Source organism: Budorcas taxicolor, chromosome 3 (assembly GCF_023091745.1).
Source record: "Budorcas taxicolor isolate Tak-1 chromosome 3, Takin1.1, whole genome shotgun sequence".
In the NCBI taxonomy this organism is placed as follows: domain Eukaryota; kingdom Metazoa; phylum Chordata; class Mammalia; order Artiodactyla; family Bovidae; genus Budorcas; species Budorcas taxicolor.
Genome location: NC_068912.1, coordinates 103260990 through 103287703, shown reverse-complemented (window position 1 = coordinate 103287703; position 26714 = coordinate 103260990). Strand labels below are relative to the sequence as shown.

The 26714-nt window shown below is 41.6% G+C and overlaps 1 protein-coding gene across 1 annotated transcript; it reads left to right on the top strand.

The window, feature by feature from the left end:
- The first annotated feature begins 22627 nt into the window (after positions 1–22627).
- Positions 22628–23575, top strand: LOC128045192 (olfactory receptor 2A12-like). The gene has a single exon (XM_052637668.1). The coding sequence runs from the start codon at positions 22628–22630 to the stop codon at positions 23573–23575; it is 948 nt and encodes a 315-aa protein (XP_052493628.1).
- Positions 23576–26714: the final 3139 nt, after the last annotated feature.

Sequence of the window (26714 nt, the reverse complement as noted above, 5' to 3'; positions counted from 1 at the left end):
GACCCTGCAGCTCAGGCTGAGTCTGGTACAACTCACCCTCTTTAAGAGGAGCCAGCTCCACTCAGAAGTCACTGGCCTCATCCCACTAGGATACCCTAGGGGCCAATTGGCTGGGCCAAGCAGAAAAGCCCTGCCCTCAAGGCCTGGCTGTCAGGTAAAGATGACTGTAGTGACTCAGTACCCACCCCCCCCACCTCCCCGCCCCGCCTCATCTTCTGCATCCCTATCTTCCTTCTGGCCCATCTCCCTTCCTAGGGAAAGCCCCTTCTCCCAGCTCAGATCACAGTCAGTGATGGGAAGGGGTTGTGGATGCCAGGTGGGCCATCCCAAACCTGCTGGGACCATCTCTCAGGAAGGGCTAAGGATTGGGAATGAACCTCTGGGCTGGTTTGGAAATCCAGAGTCTGGGCTCCCAGCACAGGCCAGACCTCCTGACTGCTCTCACTAGAGAATGCCCCTGTTCCGCTGCCGTCTCACTGCAGAGCCTTCTGCTCCAAGGTGAGGATTCTAGCCATGAGTTCCCTTGGGAGGGCTGGGCTCTGCCCGCCCCTCTCAGGTGTTCCCTCTGAGGGCAGGGTAGAGTCTCTGGTCTGGCCCATTTGCCGTGGGGAGTGGGCGTTCTTCTCCATTCCTCTGGGCCCCCCAGGGCTTCCTTAGGCACAGGCGGGCTTCTCTGGCACTGGAATTTCTTCTTCTGGGGAATCAGGCCAGCTGGCATGGTGCCAGCGCGAGTCTGTGTCCTCTGTGTACAGTGCAGGGAGAAGGGGCAGGAAACCGTCACAGAGCAGCGGCCTGGGGCTGGGGAGGGGGCTGGAGTGTGAGCAGATGTTCGGCAGCTGGGACACAGGACTCAGATCCTGGGCACTAGGGCATTGGAGAAAGGGCGCCAGCAATGGAGTCAAACAGACTGAGTTCAAATTCTGCTTAGTCGTGTTGTAGCTGTGTGTCTTGGGACATATAGTATGCTTCTCTGAGCCGGCTTTCCTTATCTGTAAAACTGGGTAATAATACTTTCTTTACAGGGTATTTCAAGGATTAAATGAGATGATGTGTGGAGAGCCTGGCATAGGTAGGTACCTAAGCTGGTTTCCTTCTTTCCTTTTGGAGATAGGGTTTGTCACACAACTGCAATATCTCTGAAAAGAGGTAGTTTCTCCATCACAGAGTTGCTAGCAGTGGCAGATAGAATGATGTTTAGAGAAACTGTGTGACTGGCTGGGCAGGTCGAGGACTCTTGCTTTCTTGCTCTCATTCTATTGTCGATTCTTTTACATTTTTAATAGCTTTATTGAGATATAGTTTATATACCATACAATTCACCCATTTGAAGTGAACAATTTAGTGATTTTTAGTATATTCACAGAGTTGTGCTACTATTACCACAACTAACTTAAAACATTTTCATTATTCTCCAGGAAATTCAAACTGGGGCTCTGTAACAACCTAGAGGGATGGGAAAGTGTGGGAGATAGGAGGGAGGTTCAAGAGGGAGGGGACATGTATACAACTATGGCTAATTCATGTTGATCTATGACAGAAATCCAACCAATACTGTAAATCAATTATCCTTCGATTAAAAATAAATAAACGAACAAACAACAAAAAAAGAAATCCCATACACTTTAGCCATCACCCCCCATTCTCTGCATCCCCCTAACCCTAGGCATCCACTATTCTGCTTCCTGCCTCTATGGGTTTGCCTGGTTTGGATATTTCATATAAATGTAATCACACAATATGTGGTCTTTTGTGGCTGGCTCCATTCATTTAACATAACATCTTTAAGATTCATCCATGTTGCAGCATGTATCAGTACTTCATTTATTTTCATGGCTGAATAATAGCCATTTCTGGCTGGCTCTTATTCCATTTATGACTGAATAATATTTCATTTATACCACATTTTGTTTATCCACTCATCTTTTGGGTTTGACCATCTGGTGTGGTGGGAATTCCTAATAACGTATTTTCTCAGCCTTGAGAAATTCCACAGAAATAGAATCTGGAAAAACAGCATATATTAAGAAACTATGTTAATAATTATCTTTCACGTTTTTCTTAGAATAATAGCCTTGTTACAAACCCCAAGGCCAGACCCAGAGGGAGTATGACTGGGATCATGAAGGCATGGACTTTGGAACATCGGGTCAGCGCCAAGCATGAACACTGCCTACACACTTGCTGATTGTTCTCGAGACTTGCCCAAAAAGGAAACGGCCTGGGATAAAAATAAGGAAATCTGGACTATGTCAGTGTAATCCATGACATTTAGGAGTATGTGACTGAAACAGAATATGCCTTGAAAAAGGTAAGGCCAAAGAAATTCTTGTAGTCTGTACTTAGGAATAAAACCTGGACTCCGAGTGGACTCTGCACCTCAGTCCAGTGGAGGCTGCAGGTCTCCTGACCCACAGCACCAGATTTTGTGTTCTGTCTTCATTCTCGTCGCTCGCTCCCAGACCATTAGGGCAACAATCTGGTTTCCCACGTTCTAGCTGTTATACACAGTGTGGCTATAAACATTCTTTTTATGTGGATATAGGTTTTCTTTTTTCTTAGGCATACACTTTGAAGGGGAATTGCTGGGTTATATGTTAGTTCTGTGTTTCACCTTCAGAGGAACTGCCAGATCGGTTTCCAAAATGGCTGCACCATTTTACTTTCCCACCAGCAATGAATGAGAGTGCCAGTTTCTTCTCATTCTCCATGACACTTGTTATTATCTGTGCTTTTGATTATAGCCATCCTAGTGGGGGTAAAGTAATATTTCATTGTTTTCTCATTTGCACTTCCCCGATGATAAGTGACTTAAAACTCAACATCCAGGAAACAAAGATCATGGTATCTGGTCCCATCACTTCATGGCAAATAGATGGGGAAACAATGGAAACAGTGCCAGATTTTATCTTCTTGGGCTCCAAAATCACTGCAGATGGTGACTGAAGTCATGAAATTAAAGATGCTTGCTCCTTGGAAGAAAAGCTATGACCAACCCAGACAGCATATTAAAAAGCAGAGACATTACTTTGCCACCAAAGGTCCGTCTAGTCAAAGCTGTGGTTTTTCCAGTGGTCATGTATGGATGTGAGAATTGGACCATAAAGAAAGCTGAGCACTGAAGAATGGATGCTTTTGAACTGTGGTATTGGAGAAGACTCTTGAGAGTCCCTTGGACTGCAAGGAGATCCAATCAGTCAATCATAAAGGAAATCAGTCCTGAATATTCACTGGAAGGACTGATGTTGAAGCTGAAGCTCCAATACTTTGGCCACCTGATGTGAAGAGCTGCCTCATTTGAAAAGACCCTGATGCTGGGAAAGATTGAAAGGAGGAGGAGAAGGGGACGACAAAGAATGAGATGGTTGGATGGCATCACCGACTTGAAGGACATGAGTGTGAAAAAGCTCTGGGAGTTGGTGATGGACAGGGAGGCCTGGCATGCTGCAGTCCATGGGGTCGCAAAGAGTCAGACAAGACTGAGGGACTGAACTGAACTGAACTGATGATCAGTGACCTTGAGCATCTTTTCATGTGCTTAATGGACATCTGTATATCTTCTTTGGAGAAATGGTCATTCAGATCCTTTGCCCATTTTTTCATTTGGTTAGTTGTGTCTTTATTATTGAATTGTAAGGATTCTTTATGGTAGCTCAACTGGTAAAGACTGCCTGCAATGCAGGGAAGATCCATTGGAGAAAGGATAGGCTATCCAGTTCAGTATTCTTGGGCTTCCCTGGTGGCTAAGATGGTAAAGGGTCCACCTGCAGCGTGGGAGACCTGGCTTCGATCCCTGGGTTGGGAAGATCCCCTGGAGGAGGACACAGCAACCCACTCCAGTATTCTGGCCTGGAGAATCCCCAAGGACAGAGGAGCCTGGTGGGCTACAGTCCACAGTGTCACAAAGAGTCCTAGGGGTCACAAAGGGTCAGACATGACTGAGCGACTAAGCACCAGGGATCTTTATATTGCAGATAAAATCCTTTTCATATATATGATTTGCAAATATTTCTGGCAGCCCCATTCCATGGGTTGCCTTTTTACTTTCTTGATGGTGTCCTTTGAAGCACAAATGTTTTGAATTTTGAAGAATCCTTATTTTTCCTTTTGTTGCTTGTGCATTTGGGGTCCTAAGAAACTATTGCCTAATCCAAGATCATAAGACTTACTCTTTGCTGTCTTCTGTAAGTTTTATATTTTCAGCTGGTATATTGAGGTCTTTACTCCATTTTGAAGTGATATTTGTAAATGATGTGAAGTAGAGTTCCAACTTCATTGTTTTGAACGGGCTATTCATTGTCTCAGCACATTTTATTAAAAGGACCATTCTTCCCTCCTTGGTCCTCAAGGGCGGGCAGGCTGCTCTGAGCAGGCGAGGGCGGGTGGGGGGAGAGGAGTGGTGGGGCTAGGCGGGCCGGCAGGCAGACGACTCCGAACTTCTGCGCTGCCCCCAGCTGCACGAGGAAGAGCATGCTGTCTGACCTGGCCTTCTTCAGGTTCCCGTGGGATCTGGCCAGATGCCAGAAGTAGGTGGTGAACTGTAGGCGAGCAGACTTAGAAGACCAACTAAATAAACATTATCGGCCGTGTGCCAGACACTCTGAAACTTCTATGATCTGCAGAACTAGTCCTTATGGGGCCGTTCTCCGAGATAATGCAATAGCAATAGTACTCGATCTTACCAGCCATTTGAATAATCCGCATAGTAGACACAGAAAACAAATGACAAGGATTGAGTGAAGATGAAATTGAGACAGTGAAACAGAAAAGTAGTGATCGTGTTAGTGACTCAACTTCTGAACGCCTTTTTCAAAGGCCTTGACCTGTTGATGAAACTTCTGAACAGGAACCAAACATAAGGAAATCAACAACAGCAATGCTCAAAATTCCAGTGCCTAAGTCCATGGGGTCGCTAAGAGTCGGACACGACTGAGCGACTTCACTTTGACTTTTCACTTTCATGCATTGGAGAAGGAAATGGCAACCCACTCCAGTGTTCTTGCCTAGAGAATCCCAGGGATGGGAGAGCCTGGTGGGCTGCCGTCTACGGGGTCGCACAGAGTCGGACACGACTGAAGTGACTTAGCAGCAGCAAGGAGGGGGTGAAGAGCAGGATGAAGACATTTTACCTTTAACTCTTGCAGAGAAGGAAAACAAAGAATACTTAACATCTTTATCTAAAATTTTGATTCTTATGGGATCACAAAACATACCTCTGGATGGCCATGAAGCTGATGAAATCCAAGAAAGTCTTTTTATTCCTGATAACTTTCAAGCGCTGCTAGAGTGCCAGGTCAGTTCTGGTGAAGAGATTCTGAGAAAGCGCTTTGAGACAACAGCAGCTAACACATTGTTCTGTTCCACAACAGCAGAAACAGATGCTAGCGATCTGTGAGAGCTGCATTCGGGAAGAAACCCTCAGGGAAGTGAGAGACTCTCACTTCTTTTTCATCATCACTGATGTGGTGGACATCGCAGGGGAAGAGCACCTGCCTGTGTTGGTGAGGTTTGTTGATGAAGCTCACAACCTGAGAGAGGAATTTGTAGGCTTTCTGCCTTATGAAGCTCATGCAGAAATTTCACACTATAATAACTGAGAAATGGGGATTTAACATGGAGTACTGTTGCAGCCAGGCTTACATTGTGTCTAGTGGATTTTCATCCAAAATGAAAGTTGTTGCTTCTAGACTTTTACAGAAATATCCCCAAGCTACACACTCTGCTCTTCTTGGGCCTTAAATATGTGGTTGGCAAAATCAGTGCCTGTTATGGGAATATCTGTCTCATTAGGACCAATTGAGGAAGTTTGTTCTTTTTTCCATCAATCACCACAACTGCTTTTAGAGCTTGAAAGTGTAATTTTTGTCCTCTTTCAGAACAATGGAGATAGGGGCAAAGAACTGAAGGAAATTTGCCATTCTCAGTGGACAGGCAGGCATGATGCTTTTGAAATCTTAGTGGACCTCCTACAAGCACTTGTTTTATGTTTAGATGGCAAAAATATTGATACAAATGTTAGATGGAATAACTGTATAGATGGCCTAGCATTTGTGCTCTGTAGTGTGGTAACAGATTTTGATTTTATCGTTACCATTGTTGTTCTTTAAAATGTTTTATCTTTTACAAGAGCCTTTGGGAAAAATCTTCAGGGACAAACCTCTGATGTCTTTTTTGCAGCCAGTAGCTTGAATGCAGTGTTACATTCACTATATGAAGTGATGGGAAATATTGAAGTTTATCATGAATTTTGACTTGAGGAAGCCACAGATTTGACAACTAAACTGTTTTCAGATGAAACTCCCAGGGAAATTTCGCAGAGCTCAGCACAGTAACCTGGAATCTCAGCTAACCTCTGAGAGTTACAATAAAGAAACTCTAAGTGTCCCAACTGTGGAACACATTATTCAGGAACTGAAGGATATATTCTCAGAACAGCACCACAAAGCTCTTAAATGCTTATCCCTGGTACCCTCTGTCATGGGACAGCTCAAATTCAGTACATCAGAAGAGCACCATGCTGACATGTACCGAAGTGACTTACCTAATCCTGACACACTCTCTGCTGAGCTGCATTGTTGGAGAATCAAATGGAAACACAGAGGGAAAGATGTAGAACTTCCATCTGCTATTTATGAAGCCCTGCATCTACCAGATATCAAGTCTCTTCCTAATGTTTATGCATTGCTGCAGGTCCTATGTGTTCTTCCTGTGATGAAAGTTGAGAATGAATGCTATGAAACTGGGCGAAAGCATCTCAAAGCATACTTGAGGAACACTTTGACATATCAAAGGTCAAGTAACTTGGCTTTGCTTAACATAAATTTTGATATAAACCACAATTTGGATTTAATGTTCGATACATATATCAAACTCTATACGAGTAAGTCAGAGCTTCCGACAGATAATTCAGAAACCATTGAAAATACCTAAGAGACTTTTAACCTAGACTTTCTCTTATATTTGATATTTGGAAAAAACCTCTAATACAGAAATTTAAAAATATCTTACAGAAAAACTGTAAGGGTAGGCCACATAATTACTGAATATCTTGACCTGTAGGCCTCCCATTGAATTCATTAGTCATTGATAATTTGCCTGTTTAAATGGGCTGTTTGAATGCCCATGCTTTGGAGACCTAACTGTTCTTCCAGAATATAGCATTGAAAGTACCATGTTACATTTTTATGTGACCTCTGCTAATGGCACTTTGGAATTGTTTTAGTTAAGTTGTTTTAGACATTATGTTTATCTCTGTGGATCCAATTGTCAGGTATTAAGTTATCAGATCTTTGAAAAAATAAAATTAGAGGAGATATGGGAGGAAGGAACACATTTTGTAAAATGTTACAATGAAACTCATGATTGACTTTTGAATAGCAGAAGTTTTAAGTATGCTATTAAAAATCTGTAAAGGACAGTTAAGAAAATTATCAGACTGTAAGAGAAACATGTGAGGTGTCAAACAAGGATTTCAGTGCAGATTTTGTCTTTATCAAATGAAGTTGAAGCAACAAGTTGAAGTTTGAATGGAAGAGCCTGCCATTGTTGTTCCACATCTGGTTATTGCTGTTTACATTCCTTTACTGAGCCTACATCTTCATAAGCCTTTTGGCAGGTATATGTTGAACACTTCCGTTTCATGGTCAAGAAAGGATCAGAGGCCATGGGTACCGACAACTGATTTGTCTATTTTCTTCTGTCTTTTTCCCTGACTGTATCTACTGCCTCATCTCAATTTACAAGCAAAGCCTAGAAATCCTACAAAAATGTAGTTTATCTAGGAATAATACAGAAAATATTGCTGTTATTTTTGGTGAAGAAGATCAATTTTGTATAGCTTATTTCAACCTAAATAAAATGTCAATTTTGTTTTAAAAAAAGAACTATTCTTTCCTCATTAAATTATCTTGGAAAATTTATCGTTGTCAAAAATCGATTGACCATAAATGTGAACATCTATTTCTGGACTGTCAATACTATTCTACTGAATTATAGGCAAATCCTTATAACACTAACACACTGTCTTGATTATTGGTTACTATAGTTTTGTAGTAACTTTTTTTTTGTAGCAACTGTTTTGCCTGTTCTAGGTGCCTTGAACTTCCATATGATTTTTTTCCCCTTCCTTTTTAAAAATTATATTTATTTTTATTTCAAGGATAATTGCTTTACAGTATTGCACTGGTTTCTATCAAACGTCAACATGAATCAGCCATAGGTTTACCCATGTCCCCCTCCATTTGAACATTTCTCCCACCTCCCTTCCCAACCCATCCATCTAGGTTGTTATGCAATGTTAGGATCAACTTTCCAATTTCTACCAAATGCCAGTGGGATTATGATAGCGATTGTGCTGAATCTGTAGGCAATTTAGGAAATATTCACATCTTAACAGAGTTTATTATTCTGATACATGAACCTGAGATGTCTTTCCATGTATACAGATCATCTTAACTTCTTTAAACAATGTTTTATAGTTTTCAGAGTATAGTTTTGTACTTCTTTTATTAAATTTATTCCTAAGGATTTCATTATTTTGATTCTATTATAAATAGACTTTGCTTAATTTCATTTTTAAATTGTTTATTCCATCTATTGAAATACATGGTAAGAGCTCATGTGGTTTCTGTGTTTTATTCTATTGATATGGTATATTACATTAAGTGATTTTCAAGTGTTAAACTAATCTTGCATTCCTGGGAGGTTGGGGACTTTTGCAGTTGTTACTGTCACTGACAAACAGATGAGGCAGCCCCACACTCAAAAGTAGAGTCTGGGTTGGAAATCCTGGTGGAGCCTCAAGTTACCATGGGTCTCTTACACCCACTCCATGTACTTTCTAGAGAGCACATTCACCTGCTGGATTAGCTTCATGCTGATGAGCTTGCTGGGGCCTCAGCAAACCAGGAAAGGTCTTGGGGAGTGGATGACTGAGGGGGATTTTTTGGAGACCCTGTGTTGTAGGCTGAAAAATGGCTCCTCAAGGATGTCCTAAGTCCTGGAGCCTGTGAATGTTATCTTATATAGCAGCAGAGTTTGTGTGTGTGATTAAATTAATCTTCTGAGATGGGAAGATGATCCTGGGGTTACCAGGTGGGCTCTAAATATAGTCACAGGGGTCTTTATTAGAAGGAAGGCAAGAAGGTCAAAGGGGATGAGGATGATGCGAACATGGAAGCAGAGGTTGGAGTGATGTGGTTGCAACCCAAGGGACACCAAAGTAGCCTCTAAAAACTGGACGATGTAAGGAAGACATTCTCCTCCAGAGCCTCCAGGAAGAACCAAACCTGCAAACACCGTGATTTTAGCTCAAGATTCACTTTGGGCGTCTGACCTCCAGAATTATAAGAGAATGCATTTGTGTCATTTAAGGCCACCAAGTTTGTGACAGTTTGTTACAGCAGCAAAAGGAAACTAATATACTCTACCTCCTGGTTTTCTGGGCAGCACAGGTCTGAGCACTAGAACTCTTCAGCTGTGACCCTATCACAGCTGACTTCCCAGGGCTCTTGTTTCCCTGTCCCTCCTAGTTCTACATCCTGAATCTCAAAACACTCCTGTGTATGCTCCTGATGGTTCCTCTGAGCTTTGCAGGTGAGACAGGAACACAGAAGTAATGCAGTCTGTCCACTAGGATTTAATTCTTGTATCTACTACTTGTGAGCTGTGTTGGTGGGCAAGTCACATCACTTTTCTGAGCCTCAACAGATGTGGGGTTCCTCTTTTCCTGTTTTGTGTTCTGGGAGAGACTGGTGCAGTGGAAACAAGCCCTTGACTCAGAACCAGGACAGCTGGATGTGGGATCTTCCATTGCAGTGCACAGGTTCTCTAGTTGTGGCACATGGGCTCCAGAGCATGTGGACTTTGGTAGTTGAGGTGCGTGATCTTAGTTCCCCAAACAGGGATCAAGGCCATGTCCCCTTCATTGGAAGGCGGATTCTTAACCGCTGGACCACCAGGAAGTCCCAGTTGTTAAACTTGTAACGTCACACCGTTTATAGTCCTAACCTGCCAGTTAGTGGCCATAGGACTTCTGTCACACTACTAAATCCCTATGACTCAGTTTCTTCATCTGCAAAATCATGAAGATTATAGCACCTGTCATAGGAATTTTTAAAAATTGAAGTATAATTGATTTACAATATTACATTAATTTCAGGTGTGCAACAAAGTGGTTCAGTGTTTTTATAGATCATGCTCCAATAAAAGCCATTAGAAGATATCGGCTATAATTTCCTGTGCTATACAGTATATCCTAGTTGCTTATCTAGTTTATACATAATATGTATCTCTTAATCTCATATCCCTAATCTGCCCCTCTCCCTTTCCTCTTCACATAGAACGCTAGTTCACTTTCTATAACTGTGAGTCTATTTCTTCTTGCATATGCATTAATGTGTATTACTTTTTAGATTCTAGATTACTATTTAGATTCCACTTAATACTGTAAGTGTTATCATACAGTATTTGTCTTTGTCTGACATTTCAGTAAGCATAATATTCTCTAGGTCCATCCATGTTGCTCTAAATGGCAGAATCTCATTCTTTTTTTATGGCTGAAGCTGAATAACATTTTATTGTATGTATACATCACTTCTTCTTTATCAGTTCATCTGTACATGAACATTTAGGTTGCTTCCATATCTTAGTTACTATAAGTAATGCTGTTCTGAACATGAGGGTGCATGTATCTTTTAAAATTCGTGTTTTTCTGGATATATACCCAGGAGTGCAATAGCTAGGCCATGTGGCAGTTCTATTTTTAATTTTTAAAGGAACCTCCATACTACTTTCCACAGTGGCTGCACCAATTTCCATTCCTACCAGCAGTGTGCAAGTGTTCTGTTTCTCCTCACCTCAACATTTATTATTTGTAGATTTTTTTATGATATTCATTCTAACAGGTGATATTTTACTGATATTTTGATTTGCATTTCTCTAATAATTAGTGATGTTGAGCATCTTTTCATTTGCTTGTTAGGCATCAATCTGTCTTCTTAATAAAGTTGTCTAATCAGGTCTTCCATTTTTTGATTGGATTTTTTTGATATTGAGTTATATGAGCTGTTTATATATTTTGTATATTAACTCATATGGGTATTTTGAATATTAAATGGATTATTATAAGCAAAACACGTAAGAGGCAATGCTTATAAGGTTTGCTCTTATTATTAGTATCACCATCATTGTTATTATTTTGTTGTTGACATTATTGGAGAATTCCATGGGCAGAGGAGGCTTGCAGGCTATAGTCCATGGGGTCACAAAGAGTCGGACATGACTGAGTGACTAACACTTTCAGGCGATTTTCTGGTGGCTCAGTGGTAAAGAACCTGCCTGCCAGTGCAGAAGACCTAGGTTTGGTCCTTGGGTCAGAAAGGTCTGCTGGAGAAGAAAATGGCAACCCACTCCAGCACTCTTGCCTGGGAAATCCTATGGACAGAAGGAGCCTGGCGGGCTATAGTACATGTGGTCACAAAAGAACTGGACACAACTTAGTGACCAAACTGCAGCAATCCTATTATCTTCTCTGACCTACATGTACTTTCATTGGCTCACACAAGATTTAGTCTTGGGGGATACAAATACCCAGGAATCAAGATGCTGAGTGCATGCATGGTAAGATACCTGCAACTGACTAATTATTACTACACAGATGGACAGCTCTTCCTTCAAATTTCTAGAGAACAAAGCAGGGAAGGAGCATAGAGTCAAGGAATGGGTCCATGTCTGGGAGGCAGGACTTTTAGGTTCTAATCCCCTACACACTACCTCATACAGACCAGTGACTTTCCTTCTCTGAGCTTCAACTTTCATGGCTGTAGAAGAGAGTAGGGAATTGGACATGTTGACCTTGAAGGCCCCTTGTGACTTAGAGAGCAGTGAAGTGACCAAAACCAGCATCAGTGACTCCCTCAGGACTTAGCCCATGACAAGTGCTCAGTGAGTTTCTGCCTCCATCATTGTCGTCATCTGTAAAACAGGGACCATTACACCTCCCTCCCAGGTGTGTTGGGAGGACCTGATGAGAAAATATACATGAAAGTGCTTTGTGTGCAAGGCTGTCCCAAAGGACTGCTAAGATGCTCTTGATCATTATACCATCAGCAACTGCTACCATTTCCCTCAGCTCCCTCCCCAGACATAAACCCAGAAACTTTCTAGGACACCAGTCTTAGCAAAAGAGAGCTAATTCCCATGGAACCCCTCCCAGAAGCATTCTTAGCCTGGGGCTAATTACAGAGTCCCTGGATATTAGGACTGCCACAGCCCTAGCTTTTCCCTTCTTGCAGCCCACCCTCTTCTCCTTGAGGCCTGTAGGGCCACCTGGCTCAAAATTCAACATCCAGAGTCCAGTCTTGCCCCTCATACCAACCACCCCCATCCCCCGGCCCAGCCCCACTGGTGGTCACAACCAGCTCCAGGACAGCAGGGAGGATTTCAGTTAGAGTTCAGGTACAGCCATTAGTTTAGACACAAGCACTGAAGCCTGTGATATTGTGGACACAGCCCTAGCCCAAGAGGTTCGTAACAGGGCTCTGTTGCTGGCTCTCCCACTACCTAGCTGCATGGTCTTTGCCAAATCCCTCATTTCTTCCAGATCGTATCACTTACCTGGAGTATGGAGAGTAGATGGATAGTAGGACCAAGCTTGACAGTCTTTTAAGTAATCCTGTCATTTAAAGAGTCAGAATGGCATGCATTTCATCTTATCTTTGATCCTAGATTGCTTCTGACTTCAGGCAATACACTGCACCTCCCTGGGCCTCAATTTCTTCATCTAGCCAATGGACAAATGGGTCCTGCATGGGCTATCTCTTTAGAGCTGAAGTGAGGGTCAATGACATGGGGAAAGAGGAGTCAGGGCCTGGCTCAGGGAAGAGTTGGTTATCATTGCCATTCTGGTTCTGAAGAAAAGGATTAACAAGGCAAGTTTTCATCTGTCCTGAGTTCTAGGCCCAACTCCCTCTCTTCCCTGAATCTCTAGGCCCATCAGGCTGGAGGACATATGCGTGTGTGTGTGGGGGGGGCGTGGTAAGGAAGTTGGGGTACAGGAGAAGATGCCCACACGGCAGTCCTCTGAGACTGTAGTTGAGTCTGAGGAAGAGCTGACAGTTGCAGAGAGCCTTGGGATCAGAGGCCCCTGCCTCCACCTCAGGAAGAACCAGAAGAACCTGGATGGAATGCTCAGGTATTTCTGACTTCAGGGACAGTTCAGGGGCACACAGTGGATCAGGGATGCCATGAAGGAAGGAGTGTGTCCCCTCCCTGTAAGGTGTGGTTCCAGGAAGAAGGAATGGGAAGGGGGATCAGGAAGTAGACACAGGGAGGGGATTAACTTTCATGAAGTGGTTATTCTGCGCTGAGCATCGGGCTCACATGGGCCATCACTGGACCTGCATCATCACCTGTGAGAGAAGAAAAGAGTCTTCCGCATTTTAGAGAAATGGAAACTGAATCTTGCCTCAGAAGACAGAGCCAAGTGGGGTAGCAGTGGCCTCCATGTGCTTCTGGGCTTCTCCTGTTATCAGCCTTTCTGATCTTGTTTGGACAAGTTCCTTACCCTTTCTGACACTGTTTTCTCAACTGTCAAACCCTTGCCTCCCAAGGCCTGTGCCAAGTAGGCTCTGAGTGCGCTTGGCCTTCATCCCTAAAGGTGGGAGCCAGTGGGGCCTGGGAGCTCCCTGAGTGCAGAGCTGGTCTTCCACGTGCTCTGCGTAAGAAGGCCTCGACCATGGTCGGCCCTGCTGAGGGCTGTGAGGGGGCTGGCGAGGGTCCAGAGGACTGTGCCAGGGCCAGGCAAGAGGACTGGGCTGAGAGGGTCTGAGCTGCTGAGCTGGGCTCCTCCTGGACGAGGGTTGCTCATTGCCGGCTCCCCCAACCCCTGCCAATAGCAGAGTGGGAAGCCTCCAGCACTAGGTCACCCTGAGACGTCTGGCTTCTTAGGACTCAGGACTGGAAGCAGCGGTGTGCTGGTAAACACCTAACAATCCACCCTGGGAGGGGAGGGAGGAGTTCGGAGTTGTATTGTTTTCTGGTTTCTGTGTTGGGTAGATATACCCATCGTGGTCAGATGTCAAGCAAACAAGATGTCACTGAACTCAGAGGCAGGGAGGGATTATGGAGCTCTCCATTATTAGCGCATTTCCATTATCAAAATCCCGTGGTGCAGACAACTTCTAAAACGCATGAAACAGATGTTTGCATTTTGTAGTAGAATGATCAGGATGTGAAAAATTTTGAGCTTTTGTTTCTACCCTTTTTGTTTGCTTGTTTGTTTCATTTTATAAACTGATTTTTCATTTCTTTTTTCACTCCTAACTATTAAGATTTAATTGACATATAACTATGTGTAACTTTAAGGAGTACAATGAGTGAATGGATACACTTATATATTGTGAAACAGTTACCACAATAAGGTTAGTTAAAGCATTCCTTCACTTCACCATTACATGTGGTTGCTATTTTGGTGTAAAACTTTACTCTTAAAGCAACTTTCCAGTGTACAATAGAATACTGTTAACTGGAGCCACTATGCTGCTGGTTAGATCCACAGGACTTACTATCTTTGTGCCCTTTGAGCAACCCCTCTCCATTTCCCAACCCCCCCAACCTGCCCCCAGCTCCTGGCACCCGTACTCTACTCTGTTTCTATAAATTTTCTGTTTTTAGATTCTACATGTAAGTGAGATCATACAGTGTTTGTCTTTCTATGCCTGACTTAGTTCAGTTAGCATAGTGCTTTCAAGGTCCATTGATTTTTGTTTTTAACATACTTGACTTAATTATAGTTTATATACTCAACTTTAGTAATGATCTCGTTTAACACCATCCCACAGCATTTCTGAAAAGTCAGTGCATGACTCTGATGACCTGTGGCTGACTGAGAGGGACCTCTGAGCCCAAACTTATCTTCCTGAAGGGATGGGGAACCGAGGCACAGACAAGGAAGGATGGGAGCTCAGTCATGGGCGGCATAGGCAAGACTTGTGCAGGAATTTCACCATGTTGTCTCATTGAATTCTCTCAGCAGCCCCAGAAAGCTGGGTTATTAAGATATTATTCCTGTCATTTTCTGGAGGTGAAAATGGAGGCAGAATAACAGCAAGTTTAAGAGAACGAGCGCTAGAACATGACAGATCCTGATTCAGATTCTCTCTGTGCCCTTAGAAGACATGAGTCCTTGGGCAGCTTCTTGTCTCCACTGGCCCTCGACTTCCTTGGATGTAACATGAAGCTGATGCTGCTTTCCAGATATATTTTGCCAGGACCTGGTTCAAGATCTGCATAAGGTGTGTGTTCCATGGTGGACTCATAAGTATCATCATGTCCAAGCTGTTCTGCAGAATGGAGGAAGATTTTGATTTGCCCCAGGTGGTTCAATAAGGAATAGGGATTTGACTCATTCTTGGTCTAATTGACAAGTTGGACATGGGGTTTAGAAGGTAAGAGGGAAATCAGCATGAGACCTTCAGTTCTTGTCATCTGTACAAGGTGACCAGGTATAACAGACTCTCCCCTGAGCCAGTCATATCCCTCAGAAGGCTGGAAAAGGAAATAGACAGGTCACTATGCCTCCCGAACCAGGGTGTGGTTTTCTCTTGCTCTGTCCACAGGGACCTCTTTCTTGTGGGGTTCTTGTTGACAACAGTGAGAGAATTCCATCTTCGCATCCCCACCAGAGACAGGGACGGTAGTAGCAGGTGGCAGAAGGATGGCCCTCCCCTTGCTCTCCCAGAAAAACCTGGTAAGGAGGCAGGACCATAAAGCCTCAGCAGCTTGGCCCATTGGGAGGAGCCTGGATTGGCTGAGGCTCCCTCTCTCTGCACCTGAGAATCTTACAGCCAAGGCCTTCAGGAGCTGGGGCTGGCCAGGTCAAGTGCAAGGAGCTGAGCAATGGAGAGAAGGCAGGGGATTCAGCCTTCCATCTCTCAGAAGCCTAGTGCTTTCCTGGAGACTGGGTTGCCCGGAATCCTGGCTCACTGGACTCAGTTGCCCTGGGCACTTCCTGTTCAGTCTCTTTCCCTTAAGAACAAGTGACAGTCTCTCTGTGACCTGTGAATGCCTGAGGGGTGAGGTGGTCCCTGTGCTTGGGGCTAGGGGTGGGATCCAGGCATCTGTGGGGGCTGGAGGTCAGCGATAGCAAGATCATCCAACCACTGGATCCTCTCTGTGCTTCTGCCCCAACATCCCTCCAGGCACCTCCCACATTCCTTACTTTTCTTTCTTCCCCACCTCACATCCCATCCTTTCTTCCTAGACCTCCTTCTTTCTTCCATTTGTTCATGTAGTGAGTATGTATGGATGGTGGTTCTGTTCCAAACCACATTCTAGGAGCTAGAAACAGAAAATGAATAATTTCCTGAGCTTCAGGTCTCCAAGTTCAGCTAAGAGACATTATGAAAGGACAATGATGGTTATGCTGGGAGATGCCCTCAACAATGACATCAGGACCACAATGATTTGTTCCCACTCCCCTGTCCCCTAGAGATCTGAGCTGTTGTGAATTAAGGCCTGATCTCCTACATTGTAGGCAGATTCTTTGCCATCTGAGCCACCAGGGAAGCCTATATCTATTATATATATAATTATATTTATATATAACTTTATGTAATTCTATGTGGTATATATGATTATACCAAGATATATAATTTATCATTTTTTTTTCTCTATGGCTAGATCTGAGCTGTTGTGAATTAAGACCCGATCTCCTGCATTGTGGGCAGATTCTTTGCCATCTGAGCCACCAGGGAAGCCTATATATATATAGATATATAATTATATATCTCTCTATATATAATTTTATGTAATTCTATGTGGTATATATGATTATACCAAGATATATAATTTATCATTTTTTTTTCTCTATGGCTAGTGCTTTTTGCATCCTGTTTAAGAAATTTCTGCCTATTACAAAGTGACATAGATATGTTTTTGTGTTTGATTCTAAAAATTTATTGTTCTGTCTTTACCATTTAAAGCTACAGTATATCTGGAATTAGCTTTTGTGTACCATGTGAGGTAGGATTTAATGAATTTTTGTTGCCTGTGTGAGTATCCACAGGATCCATCAGAATATGTTGAAAAGACCATGCTTTCCCCATTGCATTGTGGAACCAGCTTTGTCATGAATCAGATGGCTCTATATTCATAGGTCTGTGATGGACTCTATTTTGTTCCATAAATATTATCTCCAGTTTATTTTTGTGCCAATGTCATGCTAGCTTAGTTATTGCAGATTTACAGTAAGTGTTGAAAGTCGCTCAGTCACGTCTGACTCTTTGCGACCCCATGGACTATACAGTCCATGGAATTCTCTAGGCCAGAATACTGGAGTGGGTAGCCTTTCCCATCGCCAGGGGATCTTTCCAATCCAGGGATCAAACCCAGGTCTCCTGCATTGCAGGTGAATTCTTTACCAGTTGAGCCACAAGGGAAGCCCAAGAATACTGGAGTGGGTAGCCTATCCCTTCTCCAGGGGATCTTCCCAACCCAGAAATCAAACTGGGGTCTCCTGCATTGCAGGCAGATTCTTTACCAACTGAGCTATCAGGGAAGCCCTATAGTAAGTGTTAATCTCTGGTAAGTCCTTCAGGTTTTGTTTTATCCGTCAAGATTCTTTAGAATTTCCATATAAATATTACAACCAACATGTCAGTTTTCTGTGGAAAAAAATTGTTGAGGTTTAGATGGGAACTGAATCAATAAATCAATTATACATATTGATAATGTTGAATGGTCCTACATACCCCTCATGCACGAATAAAGCATATTCCTCCATTTACTTGGCTGTACCTTTATTTCTCTAAATAATGTTTTTCTACACATATTTTATTAAAGTTATTAATACATGTTTGTTTTTTTAAAATGCTCTTATAAGTAATTTTCTAGCTCCTGGTATAGAGAAAGATGTTGGATTTTTGTATACTTATTAATTCCAATTGCTCTTTGGGTTTGTAAAAATTTTCTGCCTTACAATTAGGTGCTCTGCAAATAATGAGCGTTCTTCCTTTCCAATCCTTTGGTCTTTTGCTTATTTCTCTTGACTTATCTCACTACCTAGGACCACTAATACAATAGTCAAAAGAAATAGTAATAGTGAACATTTTTGTTTCACTTTAGTGTTAGAGAGTAAGTTATCAGTGTTTCACCAGGTAGTATGATAGTTGCTGTAGGCTGCTTCTTCTTTACTGGAGATAATATTTATTATTAAGGAATTTCTTACATTAAGAGAGTTCTATTTCTACTTCGCTAAAAAGTTTATTTATAATCTTTATTGATGGTTGACTTTTTTTTTTTACAAGATGCTTTTTCTATATCTAAGTTAATCACATAATTTTCCTACTTTACTTCCTGTAATCAGATGAATTATATTGTTTGCTAAATAAACCTTGAATTCTTATAATAAACCCAATCTGATTATGATATATAATCCTTTTTAATATATTGCTAAATTAAATTTGCTAATATGTTGTAATGGAATCTTGCAGCAGTCCCCATGAGAGAGATTCATTTATGCTTTTTCCTTCTTATATGTTTTATTTTTCGTATTGCTTTTATACTGCTGCTGCTGCTAAGTCGCTTCAGTCATGTCCAACTCTGTGCCAACTAGTCTTATGAGTTGGTTAATATTCACGTTTTTTTTTATGCTTTGAAAGAATTTGTTATGATTACTATTATTCCTCTCTTAAATGTTTGAAAAATTCACTGGCAAATCTATCTTGAGTCTAGAGTTTTCTTTCTAGGAAAGTTTAAAATTATAGATTCACCTTTTTGGAAAGATAGTGGATTCTTCTGATTTTTTCTTCTGAAGTTTTCAGAAGAACTTCTGAGTTGTTGTTTGTCAGCTTTGGTAATTTGTGTTTTCATTTGTCCATTTTGTTTCATTATCAAATTTATTATTATAAAATTGTTTGTAATTTTAAAAATTAGCTTTAAAATGACAGTAGAATGTATAGTAATGTTCCCCTCTTCATCCCTAATGATGGTAATTTGTGTTTTATATAATTTCTTTATTAGTCTTGCTAATAATTTATAAATAATTTCAAAAAGTGAACTTCAGGCTCCGTCAGTTTTTATTTATTGTAGTTTTGTTTACTATTTCCTTGTTTTATGCTCTTATCTTTATTATTTCCTTCTTTCAACTATCTTTTGGTTTTGATTTAGGACTTCTTTTCTAGTTTCTTGAGATGAAGGTTTAGTTGTTTAATTTTTAGCCTTTTAAGCATATTCTAACTTATGCATTTAAGACTATAGACTTTCTCCTAAGTTCTGATAATGTTATTTACATCATTATTTATTTTAACACATACTAATTTCCATTTTGCTTTTTTCTATCCCATAAATTATTTAGAAGTATATGCTATAATAATTTTGAACGAGTCTGGTACTTACCTGTTATATTAACTTTGACTTCTAGCTTATCTCATGGTTAAGAGTATACTCTGAATGATTCTCACCCTTTGAATTTTTTTGAATTTACACTTATGATGTAGCACACAGTCAATTTCTATAAATGTTTCATGAAGCTACAAAGTTTCTTTTGGTTAATGTTTTCAGGACAATTTTTCTTCCTGGAGTGTCTTCACCTTATATTAAGGTGTATTTCAAAAAGAAATACAACTTTACTGAGATATAATTGATGTAACATTGTTAAGTTGAGCAACATGTTATTTAGACATATTTACATGTTGCAGAATGAGCAAATACTATTTCTGGTGGATAACATGTAGGTTTTAAAAACTCCATTTGAAAATAACCTTTGATGAAAATATTTAGTCCTTTTGCATTTAAAGTAATTAACTACATACTAAATTCCACTATTTTCTATTGACTTCCCTATTTTATATTTGATCTTTTTCCTCACTCAAAAGAGCATTATTCTGGATTGATGAATATTTTATTAGTTCATTTTCTCCTATTTTAGGTTGTTGGCTATATATTATTTATTCTTTTATTGATTTTTTCTAGATATGTTAATATAAATCTTTGACTTATCACAGTCTAGTGCAAGTGGTTCATTTCACCACTTTTCCAATTATGCTAAATATTTAGAACACTAACTCTACTTACCCCTTCTATTTCTTGTTCTTTTGTTCTTTGCCATATCTTGTCTTTGATTTGTTTTAAATCCCACAAAATTTTATTATTGATTTGCATTCATTATTAATACATATTTATCCTTTCCCTGAGGGACTCTTCATTTCTTTTTGCATTCTTGTGTTTCAGACACTTTCTTTCTGTGTGAGGAACTCCCTTTTAAATGATCTCATATTTTGTTTGTCTGAAAAAGTTTTTATGTAACATCAAAAATTATTTTTAAAAACTTTTTCTGGAAATGACTTAACCATCGAAGAAGCTGAAAGCTACAAAGAAATCCTGTATGTTCCTAATACTTGGATTTATTGATTTTTAGCAGTTATTATTTTAATTTTCAGAACTTTCTGAGAATAATTTACAAATATCATGTTCCTTTACCCTCTAATTCTTCAGAGAATAGTTCCCAACATGTAAGAGAACAGGATATTCTCTTACGTGCATCTGTGCTAAGTCGCTTCAGTTGTATCTGACTTTGTGCGACCCTTTGGGCCATAGCCTGCCAGACTCCTCTGTCCATAGGATTCTCCAGGCAAGAATGCTGGAGTGGGTTTCCATGCCCTCCTCCAGGGGATCTTCCCAACCCAGGAACTGAACCCTGTCTATTACGCCTCCTGCATCTACCACTAGGGCCACCTGGGAAGCCCATTCTCTTATATAGTAGTTATCAAACACAGGGAGTTTAACACTGATGCGCTTATCTAAACTAATCTAATTCATATTCCAGTTTTACCTTTGTAGCATTCCCCCTGGCAGGTCTACTTTTGCATTAGTTGCTATTTTTTTAACTGCCTTGTGTCTATTATACATTCTTAGCCTTCTTTGCCTTTCATGATAGTTATTTTTTAAAGATCAGAAGCGAATTACTTTATAGAATATTCCTCAAGGTAGGTTTCTATGATGCTTCCTCATGATTAGATTCAGATTTTGGTTTTTTTTTGGCTGAAAATATGTTGGTAATATATTGTTAGATTTTCACATATGAAGACACATAATGTCTATCTGCTCCTTATTGGTGACATTAATTTTAATCACTCAGTTAAGATGTTGTCCAGTTTTTCCTTGATAGCTACCACTTTTTACTTTTGTAATTAATAATTGCTTTATGGATAGATGTCTTGTAACTGTGTAAATTCTATTCCTTATCAAATTCACCCCCCATAGATTTAGCATCTGCATCAGTTAGGATCCTGGCAGAAGACAGAACACAACAGTAATGTGAACAGGGAAAATTTATTACATAGAATTTTAACTGGTAAAATGTAGATAACTGCTGAAAGGGATAAAAGAGAAGCCTCTGAAAGCCAGAAGTAGGAATATATATATATAAATTTATATATAAAGGAGCTTCTACCGTGTAGCTTAAGAAGAATACACAGGGGCTAAGGATTTAGAAGATACTTCCCTCCTTCCTCCTGCTCTTCTATCTTCCTCCACCAGAGAAAAAAAGACTGAGCTCAAACTTTTTCAAAGACGGTGTGACTGCCACAAGAATACAGTCCGTTACTGGGAGTAGGGATGGAGCCACAGGCCGAGCGCTCCTAGAAGTGGCCACCGGGTGGGGAGAGTGTGTGTAGCCTGAGTAGGGGACATGACTGCTCCACACCAGCCAGCTGGCTCTCCGCCTGAGTAACTAAGGAAGGAGAATTGAAGTCCCAAACTAAGTGCCTTCCTGCTGCCATCATCTCATTGCCCTGGCATCTCCCTCTCTTGGAAATGCCTCCCATTGTCATCTTCTAAAGAGACAAGTTTACAGGGTAAGGAGAAGCTTATAGCACATCCAGACAGATGATCTCTAAGGCAGAGGGGAAGGCCGTTTCTGCAGGGCTGGGGGCTGGAGTGGAGAGCTGTAAACTGATTGTTGCTAGACATTTGAGTGACCAGTTTGTCCACTGAGGGGTGGGGAGTAAGACTGGGGAGATTGCAAATGGGCATTTACTACTATTTAGGGTTTTATGGCATTCTGTTAATATGAGATGCTTCATATATATCACCCCAACTCTTCCTAAAAACCCTGAGAGATGAGTGTTATTCAGTTCAGTTCAGTTGCTCAGTTGTGTCTGACTCTTTGTGACCCCATGGACTGCAGCATGCCATGCCTCCCTGTCCATCACCAGCTCCTAGAGTGTTATTAGCCATGTTTGATGCAAAGAGCTGACTCATTTGAAAAGACCCTGATGCTAGGAAAGATTGAGGGCAGGAGGAAAAGGGGACGACAGAGGATGAGATGGTTGGATGGCATCATCAACTCAATGGACATGAGTTTGGGTAAACTCTGGGAGCTGGTGATGGACAGGGAGGCCTGATATGCTGCAGTTCATGGGATCACAAAGAGTCAGACATGACTGAGTGACTGAACTGAACTGAACTGAATAGATGAGGAGCCTAAGGCTCAGAGTGGTTAAGTAACTGCAAGGCACTAGATGAGCACTGGGCTCAAAATTAAAATCCTAGAGCTTCTGCCTCCAGATCTTACTAAACTATCATATTTTAGGTGATATTTAAATGCATATCATTCTCCTATAGGTCCACCATGTGGATGCCTCTAGGGCACAACCAAAGCTGGGTTTCTGAGTTTATCCTGCTTGGCTTCTCCAGTGACCCCACGGCCAACAGGACCCTTTTTGGTGCCTTCCTTCTTCTTTTCCTGAGCTCAGTCCTTGGCAATGGGCTCATCATCACCCTGATATGCCTGGACATGCATCTCCACACTCCCATGTACTTCTTCCTCTGTATCCTCTCCCTGCTGGATATGGGCTATGTCACCACCACTGTGCCCCAGATGTTGGTGCATCTTCTTTCTCGATCTCAGACCATCTCCTTTGCTGGTTGTTGGCTACAGATGTACATGTTTGGTGCACTGGCTCTGACTGAGGGTTTTTTCCTTGTAGTTATGGCCTTTGACCGGTATGTGGCCATCTGCTATCCACTGCGTTATACTGTCATCCTCAGCTGGGGCGTGTGCACACGACTGTCAGCTGGGACCTGGGCCTGTGGTTTCTTTTCCTCTCTGATCCACACTTTTTTCACCATGAGGCTGCCATACTGTGGGCCCAACATGGTCAACCACTACTTCTGTGAAGGCCCTTCAGTACGAAATTTGGCTTGCATGGATACTCATGTCATTGAAATGGTGGACCTAGTCATCAGTGTCTTCATGGTTGTTGCCCCACTCTTGCTCATTGTGGCCTCCTACATCCGTATTGCCCAGGCCATTCTCAAGTTCAAGTCCATGCAGGCCCGCTGCAAGGCTTTCTCCACCTGTGCCTCCCACCTGACTGTGATCACATTCTTCTACGCTCCAGCCACCTACATCTACATGAAGCCCAATTCAAGCTATTCCCCTGAGCAAGACAAACATGTATCACTCTTTTATAATGTCTTCTCTGCCCTCCTCAACCCTGTGGTCTACAGTCTGAGGAACAAGGACATCAAGGTGGCTTTTCTCAAAGTGATGGGGAAGGGTAGAGTGATCTGCTGAATTAGGAGACAGGCAGAATCTAAGGTAGAATGCCCAATGTTGAGAAAAGATGGAGTATCTATAATGTATGAAACCAGCATTATACATGTGAACCAGTGTAGTATTTGGTCAGTTGAACAAAGGTGGGAAATGAAACTAACATAGCTATCTTGATCAACTTGCTACATTATGGTGCAATGAGAAATAGCTCCCTAGTCTTAGTGGCTTACAACAGTGAAAGTTCATTTATTGTTCATTTTCCATGTCAGTTGTAAGTAGACTGTGATCTTCTGCCATTTGATTCTTGGATCCAGCCTGAAGGAGGAGGTCTTATCTGGAAATGCCAGTCTTATGACTGAGAAAAAGGAATAATGGCTGAAATATTAATACATGATTTGTATTAATATTCTCAAATATTTGTTAGTGTTTTAATTCATGTTTCCCTTAAAATTTTTTTGAATTAGAGGATAATTATTTTACAATATTGTGATGGTTTCTGCCATACATTAACATGAATTGGTTATAGGTATACATATGTCCCCTCCCTCTTGAACCTGCCTCCCACCTTCCTCCCTAATGTTTTAATATGTTTTTTTGAAGAATCTGATAGAATAATCAGAAAAACAATAGAATAATATGTTATACAACAGGTTACTGCAAAGAATATACAGCATGGAACCATGTGAGTAAAATATGTATGCATAGGAGAAAAAAACTTATGGCAATATCCTATATAAAATTATACTTTGTCATTGTTCAGTCACTAACTCATGTTTGACTCTTTGCGACTCCGTGAATTGCAGCACCCCAGGCTTCATTGTCCTTCACTGTCTCCTGGAGTTTGATAAAACTCATGTCTGTTGAGTTGGTGACGCTATCTAACCATCTTATCCTGTTCTGTCTTCCTGCCCCCAATCTTTCCCAACATCAGGGTCTTTTTCAGTGAGCTGGCTCTTTTCATGAGGTGGCCAAACTTCAGCTTTAACATCAGTCCTTCCAGTGAATATTCAGGGTTGATTTCCTTTAGGGCTGACTGGTTTGGTCTCCTTGCTGTCCAAGTGACTCTAAAGTCTTCACCAGCACCACATTGTGAAAGCATCTTTCAGTTCAGTTCAGTTCAGCTCATTTCAGTCGCTCAGTTGTGTCAACTCCTTGTGACCCCATGAATCACAGTATGCCAGGCCTCCCTGTTCATCACCAACTCCCGGAATTCACTCAAACTCATGTCCATCAAGTTGGTGATGGCATCCAGTCATCTCATCCTCTGTCATCCCCTTCTCCTCCTGCCACCAATCCCTCCTAGCATCAGAGTCTTTTCCAATGAGTCAACTCTTCATGTCTTTCAGTTCAGTTCAGTTGCTAAGTCGTGTCTGACTCTTTGCGACCCCATGAATCGCAGCACGCCAGGCCTCCCTGTCCATCACCAACTCCCGGAGTTCACTCAGACTCACGTCCATCGAGTCAGTGATGCCATCCAGCCATCTCATCCTCTGTCATCCCCTTCTCCTCCTGCCCCCAATCCCTCCCAGCATCAGAGTCTTTTCCAATGAGTCAGCTCTTCGCATGAGGTGGCCAAAGTACTGGAGTTTCAGCTTCAGCATTATTCCCTCCAAAGAAATCCCAGGTCTGATCTCCTTCAGAATGGACTGGTTGGATCTCCTTGCAGTCCAAGGCACTCTCAAGAGTCTTCTCCAACACCACAGTTCAAAAGCATCAATTCATCGGCACTCAGCCTTCTTCACAGTCCAGCTCTCACATCCATACATGACCACTGGAAAAACCATAGTCTTGCCTAGACGGACCTTTGTTGGCAAAGTAATGTCTCTGCTTTTGAATATGCTATCTAGGTTGGTCATAACTTTCCTTCCAAGGAGTAAGCATCTTTTAGTTTCATGGCTGCAGTCACCATCTGCGGTGATTTTGGAGCTCAAATAAATAAAGTCTGACACTGTTTCCACTGTTTCCCCATCTATTTCCATCTTTAGGGGTAGGTAAAATTATACTTTTTATGTTACAAAATTTTTAGAAATTAAGATGCCTCACTATTTAAATGGAGGTATAAAAATTGGTCTTTAGTTATTTAATTTCATTCTCTAATATATTTACACTGAGTCTATTCAAGTGTGAATGGGCTTCCCTTGTAGCGCAGCTGTTAAAGAATCCGCCTGCAGTTCTTCAATTCCACATTCTTCCATGCGGGAGACCTGGGTTAAATCCCTGGTTCGGGAAGATCCCCTGGAGAAGGGAAAGACTACCACTCCAGTATTCTGACCTGGAGAATTCCATGGATTTTATAATCCATGGGGTCACAAAGAGTCGGACGTGACTGAGTGACTTTCACTTTCACTTTCATTCAAGTGTGAATGGATGTATGGTGATGATTACCAAGGAAAAAATAGAGATAGGGAACATTTCTCCCAACTTCCAAGCAGGAAGGCACAAGAGAAGGTATTATTTTCTTTTTGAATTGAAGTATAGTTGATTTGGGCTTCCCTGGTGGCTCAGATGGTAAAGAATCTGCCTACAATGCAGGAGACCTATGTTCAATCCCTGGGTTGGGAAGATCCCCAGGAGGAGGGTATGGCAATCCACTCCAGTGTTCTTTCCTGGAGAATCCCCATGGACAGAGGAGCCTGGTGGGCTACAGTCTATGGGGTCACAAAGAGCCGGGCGTGACTGAGTGACTAAGCACAGCACACAGTTGATTTACAACGTTGTGTTAGTTTCAGGTACACAACAAACTGATTCAGTTATATGTACATAGGCATAAGTCTACCCTTTTTCAGATCCTTTTCTTTTATATGTTACTATAAGGTTTTTTTTTTTTTTTACAGTTACCCGTGCTATAAGTAGGCCCCTGTTGGGTATCTATTTTATATATAGTAGTGGGCATACATTGATTCCAAGATCTATATTTATCTTTTACCCCTGACCTTTACCCTTTGGTAGAGATAAGTTTATCTTCTGTGTCTGTGGGTCTATTTCTGTTTTGTCAATATGCTTATTTGCATAATTTTTTGGATTCCACTATCAGTGATATCATATACTATTTGTCTTTGTGTGACTTACTTCAATTAGTATGGTACCTCCTAAGCTTCTGCTCAAAAGTGACACACATCTCCTTGCTGGCATCCTACTGGCCAAAAAAGTCCTATGCTTA

Coding starts and splice junctions, on each gene's coding strand:
- LOC128045192 (XM_052637668.1), top strand. CDS start 22,628: ATGTGGATGCCTCTAGGGCACAACCAAAGCTGGGTTTCTGAGTTTATC.